Source organism: Oryx dammah, unplaced genomic scaffold (genome assembly GCF_014754425.2).
Source record: "Oryx dammah isolate SB20612 unplaced genomic scaffold, SCBI_Odam_1.1 HiC_scaffold_17, whole genome shotgun sequence".
NCBI lineage: Eukaryota > Metazoa > Chordata > Mammalia > Artiodactyla > Bovidae > Oryx > Oryx dammah.
In genome coordinates, this window is record NW_024070201.1 from 20,760,048 (window position 1) to 20,774,538 (window position 14,491).

The window sequence follows — 14,491 nt, forward strand, 5'->3', positions numbered from 1 at the left end:
ACCCACTCCAGTGTTCTTGCCTGGAGAATCCCAGGGATGGGGGAGCCTGGCGGGCTGCCGTCTATGAGGTCGCACAGAGTCGGACACGACTGAAGTGACTTAACATAGCATAGCAATATCTTCAGGTTTAGAGAGACACTTTCAGACTATATAGTCGGAATTTTTAAAATACATCATGAAAAATCTTACACTCCTTGCAGCCCTCTTCTTTAGTACATTTCACATGGTCTTTCGATTTTCAGGCTGGTACCTAAAAATATTATAGGGTCATAAAAGTGACAATAAATGTAGTGAAGGGAAACTCCTGATCTTATCATTTTATTATCATGGTGACCTATTAGTTCAAATTAACTCATTTTCATGGAGGGGCTTTCGGGGCAGCTGTGAGGCTGCTGTGTTAGCTACAGGAAGTTGCACACTGGCAAATTTCATTCAAATGTAAACCTCTAAATTTGGCTACCTGGCATTGCAAGATCCTGTTGTTTGCTGTATGCAAAATAAAAATTATATACCATCTCGTTTGGTCAAAAGTTATGGGCCTTTCAATATTAATTTTAATATTATTTCTAAAGAATTCATAGGGTGAGATGCAACTGAATGAATATAATGTCTTGAACAAGGTAAAAAGAAATGTGTTTTCCCTTCACATGAGCAAAAATACTTAGTGCACATGTTGAAGGCTCATGTCTTAGGTTGTTCTTTCTCAACATATGAATCTGGTATACCAGCTCTGAAATCAGTCCAGTGAAACCCCTCCTGGTCCCAACATAGGCCTTTTAGAACTCTTCTGTGTTCTGTGAGATGAACAGAAGTTGTGTGCTATCACTGTCTTTTATATGACTTATCCAATCTAAATATTTCCCAAGTCACCATAAGCACTGATTATAGCTATGCTGTTGTTGCTGCTGCTGCTAAGTTGCTTCAGTCTTGTCCAACTCTGTGCGGCCCCATAGACAGCAGCCCACCAGGCTCCCCCATCCCTGGGATTCTCCAGGCAAGAACACTGGAGTGGGTTGCCATTTCCTTCTCTAATGCATGAAAGTGAAGAGTGAAAGTGAAGTCGATCAGTCGTGTCCGACTCTTAGCAACCCCATGGACTGCAGTCTACCAGGATCCTCCATCCATGGGATTTTCCAGGCAAGAGTACTGGAGTGGGGCACCATTGCCTTCTCCAGATTATAGCTATAAATAATTAATTATGTGGAAATGTTTTATATCACAATGGGGGAGATCATATAGGAGTTTTTTGAAATGGTCAAAATTGATCAAATTTTATGCTTACAAGTTGGAAATTGTATTGTACATAAATTATGCCTTAATGAATTTAAACCTCCTCCCCCAAAAATAGAATACTCACTGAAGGCTAAAAAATGTATAGATAGATAGATAGATATAGATATGGAAGTGTATATATAAACATATATATATACACACACACACAAACACAGGGAACTATAAATCCCACTGAATCTTCTTTGTGAGCATTTATTTAATTATATGGTTTCTCTGAATGTCCTCAGTTCAGTTCAGTCACTCAGTTGTTTCCGACTCTTTGCGACCCCATAGACTGCAGCACACCAGGCTTCCGTGTGCATCACCAGCTCCCAGAGCTTGCTCAAACTCAGGTCCATTGAGTCAGTAATGCTGAATATCCTAAGTCTCCTTTATACTAAGTTTTTAAAGTGTGAAGTTTTCCCACTTTTATTTTCAAGTTATTAAAACTCTTGGAAGGCAGTCTGGTGTGGTAGTTATGAGATAAGTTTTGAACAGAAGTAGAGTCGCAGATGTAGAAAACAAGCTTATGGTTCACAGGGGATGGGGGAGGGATAAATTAGGAGATTGGGATTGACATATACATACTACTATATATAAAATAGATAACTAGTAAGAACATACTGTATAGCACAAGGAATTCTACTCAATACTCCATAATGGCCTATATGGGAAAAGAATCTTAAAAAGAGTGGATATATCTATAATCAATTCACTTTGCTGTACACCTGAAAGTAACATAATTTATAAATCAACTACATTCCAATAAAAAGTTTTTTAAAAAATAAAAGAAACAGACCCTGAAATCACACCATTACCACCAGCAACAACCTTACCTGCAGAGAAACCTGAGTTATTCTCTATTTCAATTTCCTCACCATTAAGATGAAAATAATGTTACTGACCTTCTGGGGTGGTTTGATAATTAAATGAGATAATAATATAACATATTTGGTCATGCACCTAATAGTGTGCTTATAAAATTTCTACAAGCATGTGCCTATGAATTTTATTATAATTCATAACTCTGCTGGAAAATGTTGGAAGTCATAGAAAAATTTTTTTTAAATCTGGTGTGTGAAAGATAGGACAGCATCTACTTCTATTTTTAATCCTTAGGGATGTGATTTTGTTTCAGGCAATAGTCTGGAGGTTGGGAGATTATATCCACAACAAAACTGGATCCTACATAAAAATTTTTTTGCTGATTTGTTGAGCTGGTAGGATGTAGGGGAAATCAATAAAACTAGGAGGTTTGGTGGAATGATTTGAGGGTTGACAGGGAAGGCAGGGGAAATGTTTGAGCAGAAATAAAGACACTGAATGATGAGAAAATGATCACATCAGACAGGCAGATTCCCCTAAGGACAGGGGTCCAAACTAGCTTTCTATGTGAAGACTGACTGGTCCTTGAGCTATTATTGCTAAGTTTGGGGTAGCTGAATCTGGGACTGGGGAACCTGGAAGGGGGGTGCTTCCCAAGAAATATAAGCATAAATCTTCAGGAGAAACACATTAGGAACTCAGATTTTCACAGATTAAGGTCAACCCAGATACATGTTTCAATCAAAGATCACCAAATCCAAAAGAAACAAATCACTAGGAATGAGAGTCAGCATGAACAATAAAGTTAAATTCCCAGGACTTTTGAGAATTTTGGTATTAGCATAACCAAATGCAAATTTTTTTTAAATAACAATAATAATAAAAATAAATAGTGAACACTCAACAAAAGACCAACCAATATTTTTAATAGATCAAATAGAATTTATAGGACTGAGAAAATATCTAATCATTGATACTTAAAAAAAAAATCAATGCATGAGTTAAACAGCAAATAAGCTACAGTTGAAGAAGGAATTAGTGAACTGGATGTAGAGCTGAAGAAATCTATACCAATCTGTTCCAAAATATAGAACATAGAATCATGGATAGAGGGAAAGTAACAAGAAGTTGAGCATTTATCGGGGATAAAAGTAAAAGATTTAACAAACATCAAAGACTCAGAAGGAGAGAATACAGATAATACAGACAAGATAATATTTAAGAAAAAGATGGTTGAAACTTTTCCAAAAGACATGCATCCCCAGTCACATGAAGCACATCGTATACAAGCAGAATACATTTTAAAAATCTATCTCAGGATAAAAGGAGGTGAAGCTGAAAAATCTTAAAGCCAAAAGGAGTATACTTTAAAAGGTAGTCAGAAAAGAAAGAAAGATTGTCATATAGAATATCTGTAAGGTTAATAGCAGACTTCTCAACAGCAATCATGGAAGCCACAAGACGATGAAGTGAAATCTTTTAAGTGCTGAGAGAATACTTATAAAGTTACAATTGTGAATCCAGAAATAGTATCTTTTAAGTACAGAGGCAAAAGGAATTATATTTCCAGTTACATAAAAGCTGGAAGTTGCCACCAACACTGACTTCCCAGGTAGCTCAGTCAGTAAAGAACTCGCCTGCAAAGCAAGAGACGTGGGTTTGATCCTTGGGTTGGGAAGATCCCCTGGGGAAGGAAATGGCAACCCACTCCAGTATTCTTGCCTGGGAAATCTCATGGACAGAGGAACCTGGTGGGCTACAGTCCATAGGGTCACAAAGAGTCAGACACGACTTAGCAGCTAAACCACCACCACCACCACCACCACCACCACCTACAGGAAAGGAATTTTCTAAAGGGTTCTTTCAGAAGAAGGAAAATGAATCTAGAAAAAAGTTTGGAGGAGCAAAAAAAATGATAAACATGTAGTAAGTCTAATACATATTTACTTGGCAAAATGATGATGAAAATAATCATGATGATTAACTTGTGGAGGTTTAAGCTAAAATTCAAGAAAATACACACTCATGTAAATTAGCGAAGTCGCTCAGTCATGTCCGACTCTTTGTGACCCCATGTTCTGTAGCCTACCTGGCTCCTCCATCCATGGGATTTTCCAGGCAAGAATACTGGAGTGGGTTGTTATTTCCTTCTCCAGGGGATCTTCCCAACCCAGGGATCGAACCCAGGTCTCCCACATTGCGGTAGACGCTTTACCGTCTGAGCCATCACGGAAGCCCTGATGTAAAGTAGGAGAGGAGCAGAAAGAGTTAACATCCTAAGGGTCTTGTCTGTCAGTGGGAGGCTTAAGATGCTCTTTGTAGGCTTTGTTAAATACGCAAGGTAAAATTTTATGACTAACCATAAAGCATGGAAATAGAGTGTTTAATTTCCACAGCAGGTAAAGGGCAAAATTATGTAGGGGAAATGAACACAAGAGGCTTCTTTTCATCAAATAACAAATAAAATCAACTAGCCTAGTCATTATGAAAGTTCTTCAGGTATTAAAACTGGATTGGGGGTACAGGGCTGGCAATTCCACGGTAATAAGTAAAAGTGGGCAGAAGGAAAAGGGATGGAAGAAGATTGTTGGTAGCCCTGGTGGTGGCAGATGCTGCAGCGACTGCCTGAGCCCAGAGTAGCCTTTGCTCATGCTTCAGGCAGAGGCCAGGGCGGGCCGGGCCAGCTGATGATCCGGTGCATTATGGAGAGGCGCTCATACTTCTGTCTGTCCAGCTGGACGTGCACCCTGCCTTTCACAGGAAGCCTCCCTCTTGTCCCCAGTCTTGGCCAGAGCAGTTTAAGGGGAGTAAGCAGAGAGAAAAGGAGGCAAGAGGGCAACAGGACTCCCCTTGAGGCAGCGCCCGGGACGGCCACCACCCTGCCACACTCTGCTTCCCCAGGGAAGGAGGCTGAGGCAAGAGGCAGGGGGAATGGGCCCTGGCACAGGCCTTTGAGGAAACACCCAACCAGAAAGAGATGGAAAGCAGAGGGGAACACTTGATACCACAGGCCCTGGCAACATGGGAAAATGTGCCTGAACACAAGCTCTTCTCTAATTAATCCTTACCTCCTTTCCTTCCCGTACAAGACATCACAGCATCCTGACCTTGGACCCCACACACATGTTCACCTCCTAAGAAGTTTGGGATTAACAGAGGCAAACCACTATAAGTAGAATGGATGTTTTGTAAATATTTTAAAAATCCTACTGTATAGCACAGGGAACTATATTCAGTATTCTGTAATAAACCATAACAGAAAAGAATATGAAAAAGAATGTATATAACTGAATCATCTTGCTCTACAGCAGAAACTAACAAAATGTTGTAAATCAACTATACATCAGTAAAATAATTTTTAAAAAGATTTTAATATCAAACATGGTGACACGTTTATAGGAATAAACCATAGACTTGAAGAAACTTAAAAATGCATCTGAGTGATAATAGCTAATACTTATGCCCTCCTTACTCAAAACCAGGAACTATTCTCAGTGCATGACATATAAGATCATATTTAATCTTCATGTGCTTAAGATCACACAGCAAACAAGAGGCAGAGCTGGGATTCAAATATAGACTCATTCCAGAGTCTTCTCTTTCAAATGCCGTGCTACCTCTGAGTGGCTGTTGTTGAGTCGCTAAGCCATGTCTGATGCTCAGTCACGTCCCACTCTTTGAGACCCCATGGACTGCAGTACGCCAGGCTTCTCTGTCCTCCACTATCTCCCAGAGTTTGCTCAAATTCATATCCATTGAGTCAGTGATGCCATCCAACCACCTCATCCTCTGTCATCCCCTTCTCCTCCTGCCTCCCATCTTTCCCAGCATCAGGGTCTTTTCCAATGAGTCAGTTCTTCACATCAGGTGGCCAAAGTATTGGAGCTTCAGCTTCAGTCCTTTCAACAAACATTCAGAGGCGATTTTTTTTTTTTTTTTTAGTATTGGTTGGTTGGATTTCCTTGCAGTCCAAGGGACTCTCAAGATTCTTCTCCAGCACCAGAGTTCAAAATTCTTCTGTGCTCAGCTTTCTTTATAGTCCCAGTCTCACATCCATACATGACTACTGGAAAAACCATAGTTTTGGCTATCTGGACCTTTGTTGGCAAAGTGATGTCTCTGCTTTTTAATATGCTGTCTAGGTTTTTCATAGCTTTCCTTCCAAGGAGGAAGCGTCTTTTGATTTAATGGCTGCAATCGCTATTATCAGGGATTTTGGAGCCCCCCAAAATAAAATCTGCCAATTGGTGGATATTTTCCTAGAGAAGATAGAATTTCAGTTTAGTCCTATGGATGGAAAGTTTGTAGACTTCACCCCCTTCTTCTGTAATTCATATGTTAAAGCCTTGGTCTCCAGTATGATGGTATTTTAAGTTGGGGCCTTTGGGGCGGTAATGAAGTCATGAGGGTTAAGTCACATGAATAGTACTGGTGCCCCTATAAGAAGAGATACATGGAAAAGATGATCTCTCTTTGTGCTACATGAAGACACTGCAAGGAAACAGCTATCTGCAAGCCAGGATGAAGGTCCCCCAAAGGACCCTACCATGCTGGCACCCTGATCTCAAACTTCCAGCCTCCATAACTGGGAGAAATGTTTTTTGTTTAAGCCACCAAGTCTATGGTATTTGTTATATCAGCCCAGTCTGATTAAGGCAGTTGGGAAATGATGGGTTACTCTCAGATATTTGAAGAGCTATTTATGGAAGAAGGGTTTAACTTATTCAGTATGGACCAAGGAGATTAGAAATAAGTACATTTGTAACAGAGGTTGCCAAAGAAGAAATTGGCTTTCTCAGAGGGTGCTGAGTTCTCCATCACTAGAGGCTGAATGCATCCAGGGTTAATAACATTGGAGAGGATTTCAGCATTGAGTGCTGGTTGAATAAGACTCTCTAAAATCCCTCCAACTCTTGAGAGTCTGTAGGATTATCAGGGTCAGGACAGAACTAAGAACTCAAATCCGAAAAAGTGGATGTTGATACCTCTTCACTTTTACAACAGCTACATTTTCCACTTACTTTGTTCCTGGGCATCTTGGAGTCAGAATTTGCATTTTAAGACTCCACACACCTGGATACCCTTTTTTCAGTAGTCAGCTTGAGCACCTCCTCCTCCAGGATGTGCTCCCCACCCCATCTCCAGTACCAGCTTAAGTGTCCCTTCACCCCCTCTTACTACTACAGTGCCTCTTCTCACATTGTGGTGAATTCTGTTTCATCATTAATCACACCCTCACTAGGGCATGTCTTAAGGCTGCAGTAACAAATTACCGCAAACTAAGCAGCTTAAAAAAAATAATTTATTTGCTTACAGATCTGGAGGCTAGAAGTCCAAAATTGAGTTGTCAGGAGGGCCAGATTCTTCTGAAGGCTTTAGGGGTGCACCCTTCTTTGCCTCTTCCTAGCTTCTGGGGTAGGCACATGCATGCCTAGTTGCTTCAGTCGTGTCCAGCTCTTTGAGTCTCCATGGACTGTAGCCCGCCAAGCTCCTCTGTCCATGGAATTCTCCAAGCAAGATTACTGGAGTGGGATTTCATGCCCTCCTCCAGGAGATCTTCCCAACCCAGGGATCAAACCCTCATCTCCCGCATCTCCTGCATTGCAGGCAGATTCTTTACTGCTGAGCCACTGGGGAAGCCTGCACCCCCACCCCCACAAGCTTCTGAAGGTTGTTGGCAAACCTTAGTGGTTCTTCGCTTGAAGCTGTAGCTCTCAAATTTCTGCCTCTTTCTTCAGACTGCCTTCTCCCCTCTGTGTCTGTGTTTGTCTCCCCTCTTCTTATAAGGACACCGGTCATATTAGATTTAGGTTCCACAATCCTTCAGAGTAAATTCATTTTAAATTAACTAGTTACCGCTTCAAAGATCCTGTTTCCAAATAAGTTCCCATTCACGGGTACTGGTAATTATGACCTCAATATATCTTTTCAGGGGACATAATTCAACCAACAGCAGCCTCAACCCGCTATGCTCATTAAACTGCTGTTTTTATTCCACATATTTTTGTTGTGTCTACTATGAATCACCCCGTTCCAGATGCAGAGAACAACTCACAGTCAAAGTTTCTACCCTTAGTGAAGCTTCCATTCTACAGGGAGGAAGTCAGCTTAAAAGAGGGCCATTCAATGATAAAACCAAATACAAACTTATTTGTGTATGTATGTATATACTTATAAATGTGTGTGTGATATGCGTGCTAAGTTGCTTCAGTTGTCTTTGCAACCCTATGGACTGTAGCCCGCCAATCCTCTGTCCATGGGATTCTCCAGGCAAGAATACTGGAGTGAGTGGGTTGCTGTGCCCTCCTCCAGGGGATCTTCCCAACCCAGGGATCAAACCTGCTTCTCCCACATCTTTCACATTGGCAGATGGGTTCTTTACCACTAGCGCCACCTGAGAAGCCCATAGCGCATTTATATAAATCACTGATACAGATTTGAAAATGGATATTGTGGTTCAGCTGGTAAAGAATCCGCCCGCAATGTGGGAGACCTACGTTCGATCCCTGTGTTCAGAAGATCCCCTGGAGAAGGGAAAGGCTACCCACTCCAGTATCCTGGCCTGGAGAATTCCATGAACTGTATAGTCCATGGGGTTGCAAAGAGTTGGACAGGACTAAGCAGCTTTCAGTTTCATTAACACAAACAGTAAAGGAAAAAAAGTCGGGGAGGGAGGAGAGAGGAGGGTTCGGAGGGAGGGGACACGCGTATGCCTAGGGCTGATTCATTCTCAAGTACGGCAAAAACCATCACAATATTGTGAAGCAATTATCTGCCAATTAAAAAGTTTTTCAAAGAATAAAACATGCATGCCCCTCTGTCTTCCAGGGCAGTGTCGGTTCCGCTCAGTCTCCATTTGGCCCGGTGCCAGGTAAGTATTGCAGTTCACAGGGGTCGATTCCTTCCCTTTTGAAGTAAATCGGGCATTTAGGCTTCCATTCTTTCAAAGATGCCTTACAAGACTTTGAACATTTTGCTGCTTTAAAATACTTGTTTTAAAAATGTAAAATCAGGAAAGGCAGACCTCATGCAACCGTTCCTGAATTTGGAATGCATTCTGTCCAGTATAAGCTTATTGGGCAAAAGCAATAGCAATTAGGCCCTTCATACAGTTTTTACAGTTTCCCTGGTGACTCAGATGGTAAAGAATCTGCCTGCAATGCAGGAGACCTCGGTTCAAACCCTGGGTTGGGACGATCTCCGGGAGAAGGGAATGGCAACCCACTCCAGTATTCTTGCCTGGAGAATTCCACTTCCAAGCTCAGAAATGGCATAGGTTTTCCTAGTAATTTGGGTCATCTTCAGAGCTGGATAAGGGAAAGAAATTAGAGCATAAGATCCCGCACGTCTGAATGTCTCTATACCGTGTTTCCCAATCATACTTACTGTCATTGGAATCTGGCTGTATCTGCTCCATTCTACAGAACAAAATTTCTGCAGCCTCTCTCATCACCTGGAATGGCTCTTCCTCTTTTTAAGAAGAAAAAATACATGTTTAAACAATGAAGGATTTTTTTTTCTCTGTGTTTTTTAATTTGAAAATTGGAAATGCAGACAGGAGAGCCTGGTAGCCTTTTTTACTTAGTCTCCTGGTACCCTTTTGTACTTAGGGTTAGGATTAGGGTTAGGGGTTAGGGTTAGAGTTAGGGTTAGGACCTAACCACTACAGCCTTAACCACTACAATAGATATAGATTCATGGCATGAAACAAAACCTTATTTGTTGATATTGATTTTCATGGGCACAGATATTTTTTTTCTAGAGAAGTATGCTTATGATGAAACCTCCAACTGCAGCTTTCAAATTGATGAGCAGATTAGAATTCGAGGGCTATAGAATTTAAGATGGAAATGGAGTGAGTGGAATTGTGCTGTTAAGTTTCTGTGAGGAATTTTGATTTCTTTTGAATGAATGAATAAATTTACATGAATTGCTGCACATAGTATTATACTACTGGGTTTACAGAAAATGTATAAGATGTAAGTTCTGCCCGCATAGAGCCGGTGGGTCAACTGGAAAGAGGACTATGCTCAGATGAGAGAGTATTGAGCACAACACAACGTGCCGCCTTGGGTAGCAGGGGTCTAAGTGCTATGTCTGGAGAGTCGTGTACGACTGAGTCAGGGTAACAAGGAGAAGGGTCTTGATGAGTCTGTCTTCTCTCCCTGCGGAAGAGTGGGCAGGGTGGGCCGCAACAAAGCTCAGAAGCAGTCCACTGAGGTTGTGGAAAGTAAGAAAGACAAGCACCTGTAACTTCCTCCCAGATCAACTCTTTTGTGACTAAGGGAGTAGGTCTGAGCTAACAGGATCACACCCAACACCAGCTGGGGGAAAAAAAATCTGTTTTCCAGTCCTTGAGTCTATGCTCCTGAACACGTTCTAAATGATACAGGGTTCCCTGATACAACTGAGCTACAGGTTCAGAAAACATTTAGCAAACACATCTCTTCTGCTCTGGGACTATTTCGCTGGCCTTACCTGAAATGAGATCCTTAGTTTCAGCCTCTCCAGGTTTCCACCAAGGGGGGCTTTTTTGTGCCAGATTTTCCCTTCTCAAGCTTGCAGGGCCCAGGGGAGCTGCGTGGGGACTCGAATTGGCCACGAGAGGGCAGCAAATAACACCAGACTCTTAAAAGCCAGAAAACCTTTATCGCGGTCCTCTAACTTGGTTTCCCAGAAGCAAAGCAAGGCAAACCATTTTCGGTTGCCTGCTAGGCGCAAGTCATCGTCAGTGTACAAAAATTAAAAGAAGAGAACAACTTGCCTCTGATTCGGGGTGAGGTCCCTTATCTAGAGAAACTGAATCTCATATAGCATGCCCCAGAAGCAGCCTCTTAATCTATGGGGGCAAGGCTCAGAAGCTGTGAAAAAGTTGCTTCATTAGATAACAACAAATGCCAGGGGATTCTTATCCTGTCCTCTTTAGCCGACCCCCTTCCTAGTAGAACACCTCGCATACAGAAGCTGTACTCAAAAAAAAAATGTGTATGTGAGAGACACTGGGCAGTAATAACTCCCATGTGAAGTGAGCACATTACCAAAGGCAGCTCGAACCTTAAACATACCAGTTTGAGGGGCCAGAGTAGTTAAAAGCGATCATGCCGCCCTATTGAATGCTTTTCAAGCCATCTATCTATTTAAACGTTGGCCTTGGCGTCAGGCCTGCGTTAGAAACACCATGGCACGTGGAAAGACCGGGCTGCCATAGACATGCCTTGACTTCCTCCAAGGAGACATTTGTCCGTCTGTTTTCCCCTCGGCAACAGGCTCACCGGTGATGTCAGGCTACTATGGTGTCAGGAGAGCCCTCCTCTCCGACCCGGACTTTCACAACACCAAGCAGTTTGCCAGCGACGCCTGCACGTCAAGCGCGGCCAAGCCCTTTGCCTGCGAGTCCTCAGCAGGGCAGGGCCACGCGGCCCTGCTGGACCCCTACTTCCCGGAGCCCTACGGGGACCACCGCCCCACGGCCCTGACCCCCAACAGCGGCGCCCTGTTCAGCGCCTCGCCCCTGCCGCCGCTCCTGCCGCCGCCCTTCCCCAGCGACCCCGCACACTTCGTGCTGGTGAGTACTCAGAGGCTTAGTTTAGGGGGGGTCACCGAGGTCGGGGTTCCTGCGGCCCTGGACAGCCTGTGCGCCCAGCAGCCAAGGGTCTACTCGCCCCGGGAGAGTCCAGAATCCACGCCCAGAGAGCCTTCCTCGGGGCTTCGGGCCAGCCACGTGGGAGGAGGCTCTGTCTATCCAGGGGTTGAGGCGGGACGACTAAACAGGACAGGACGTACAGCCACTGTGTTAACACGCTAAGGATTTTGCCGGATGTTCCCCCGTCATTCCGCCAGCGCGTAAGGAAAGAGAACGGTCGTACCTCGCAGACCCAGCGAGGCCGTCCCCGCAGCGGATGCATCAGGAAGCCTCTGACCTTCCCCTTCCTTCCTCCTTCCCCGACGGTATTTCTACCTTTTAGAACCTGCTGCTCTCACAGTCCTTCCAGAGATGAGTTCATAAGAAAGAGCACGAATAACCTTTTTATACAAAACTGTAAAGCCCGCGGCCACAAAGGAATGACTCTGTGGACATGGGTTTTAGACCAAACCGGCCGCAAGAGAGTGGGAATTACGTGCACATGTTCATTCAATACTGGCAACAACTCAGGGTAGAGTTACTAAAGCCCCATTTGACAGAAGAACAAAGCGAGGCACTCAGAGTCAGGAAGCTAGTAAGTGGCCTAGCATTGAATGAAGCCTAAACCTTTCCAGCCCCCAACCTATGAGGCTCCAGGTCTTTGCTCCCTGGGGGCAGGGTAGCCTTCCCAGCCCCCTTAGAAGCCCACCCTGTAATTTAGAGGCTTCTCCTTCCAGGAGTAGATGAAACGCTGCCTAAATGTTCGTTTTATCATTTTCACATTTACTCATTTAATGTTTTCTGGGGAAAGGACTCTATTTACATACACACACGGGCACGCGCACACACACACACCCAATTCTAGACTGAAAAAGGCACTTAAACATTCAGTGTCCAACAGCAGAGGAGAGAGCCGCCTCTAAGGAGGCGCTTGACAGCACAGGGAGGACACCAAGCCTGCTTTGGAAGACACGGGCCCCTGTGTCGGGAAGGAAATGTGTCCCCGTCAGACTATCACCTAGTGACTAACCCCAGTGACCTTTCCATCCTCCTCAGAGGGACTCGTGGGAGCAGACGGTGCCCGAAGGCCTCAGCCAACCAGACCCCGTGCCGGCCGATGCCCTGCAGAGCTTAGCACCCAGCACCAGCTCCCTCTCCCAGTTGGAGTCAGGAGGCGCGGCCCAGCACAGGAACGCCGGCTGGGGGGGCCCCCTCCCCGGGGTTCAGTCCTACTCATTGCACGCGCTGGAGGATCTGTACCACACGCAGGGGTACCCCACCCCGGCCCCCTACCCTTTCACCTCTTTTATGACGATGTCCAATGACCCGCCGCCCAAGGTGGGGCCCTTCTCCCCAGACGAGGGGGCAGACACCTCTGCCCTCCAGGACGCTTCTCCATGGACCAGAGAAGATGGGAGCGTGGCGTGGGGGGCATACGAGTGCCGCAGAGCCTACTGAGGGCACCAGAGGACTTCTGTGCCTCAGTTCTCTGTATTCACAGACTCTTGTGGTGCGGCTGTTCTTTCAGAAGTGGGTTTTCAGGACAAGCTGTTGTGCCACCCTTTGTTAATAGACGACAGCACTCATTTGTGATCCACCCACCATAACCCCACTGAAACACACCACAGTGTGAATTCAGTGTGTCAGGGATAGACAGCCTGACAGTGAGGTTTTGGGGCTTAATAACCCATTATGTTTTGAATCTTCTGTTATCTTTGAAGTGTCATTTTAACATTGATAGTTTTCCTTAAATTACATTAAAAACTTTATGCAGCTCATAAAACATACTGATTTTCCTGTCTAATTTTTCTTAGTTATGTACTATGTGTGTTCCTCAATAAGAGAGAATGTGTAGGGTATAAAATAGATACCCTACAAAATGCACTTTATAGCATGTGACTTTATAAAGTGTGAAATATTACATACATTTCTCACCTTACAGGGAATTGCAAATAACAAATAATAACTTGCAAGTAACAAATGTGATGCCATAAAAAATGCTTTATTGTCATTCAAGTAGGATGAAGCCAGGACATTATGGCTTCATAACTACATGGTTTTGACTCTGCACGAAAGCCCAGGATGTCCAAAAATTAGGCTAATCCCCAAAACAATAAAGGCCAAAAACTTTCTTTGACCAATGGCCTCTTTGATCAGTTAAGCTAGATATTGTTTCTCTGATGGAATACACCAACAGTTATCAGAGCAGATTAGTAAAATGGATGTTCTATAATCAAATAAGAATGCATGCATTATAAGGAAAACACAGACAGCAGGCCTAGACTGTCGGCAAGAACACCAGAAGCAAAGGGGCTCTGAAGGACATAGTGTCAGATGTGCGCACACTTTCTATTTGAAGAGAGACCTTGCTGGTGGCTCATTGGCCAGAAATATATAGGTCTTACTTTGTATAAATGAAGAAACTGATATTTGAAGCATCAATCTGTCTCATATAAGTCTCATTGGTTTGGATTCCTTTGCCAGTTAAGCTCTCACAGTAACTCCCACCAAGTACCATGCCTGTCTGCAGGCCAAGCCCATCATAAACACCCTGCACACACTTTAACTTTGCAAAGCCTGTGTCAAACTCCACAGGTTACACCCAGAATCTTCCTTTTGTCTTCTTACCACCTTCCTTTCTTTATTCCCTTCACCACATTTTCTAACCCTTCAGGTTTCTCCCAATCCAATGCTTTTTCCCTCCATCTCCTAGGGGCCCAAAGCCACTCAAAACAGTTTCCACCACATCCTCTGTGACAGGGTCCCATGCTC

At 43.8% G+C, this 14,491-nt stretch overlaps 1 protein-coding gene across 1 annotated transcript in view; it reads left to right on the forward strand.

Annotated features, from left to right (window-relative positions):
* CUNH11orf53 (chromosome unknown C11orf53 homolog) overlaps positions 1–13,506 on the forward strand; it is a 39,209-nt gene extending 25,703 nt beyond the window's left edge. The window contains exons 3-5 of the mRNA XM_040257967.1: positions 8,926–8,968; positions 11,364–11,662; positions 12,776–13,506. Of these exons, the coding sequence (XP_040113901.1) occupies positions 8,926–8,968; positions 11,364–11,662; positions 12,776–13,177 (744 nt within the window). The 3' untranslated portion in view covers positions 13,178–13,506. The remainder of the gene's footprint in view (positions 1–8,925; positions 8,969–11,363; positions 11,663–12,775) is intronic.
* Positions 13,507–14,491: the final 985 nt, after the last annotated feature.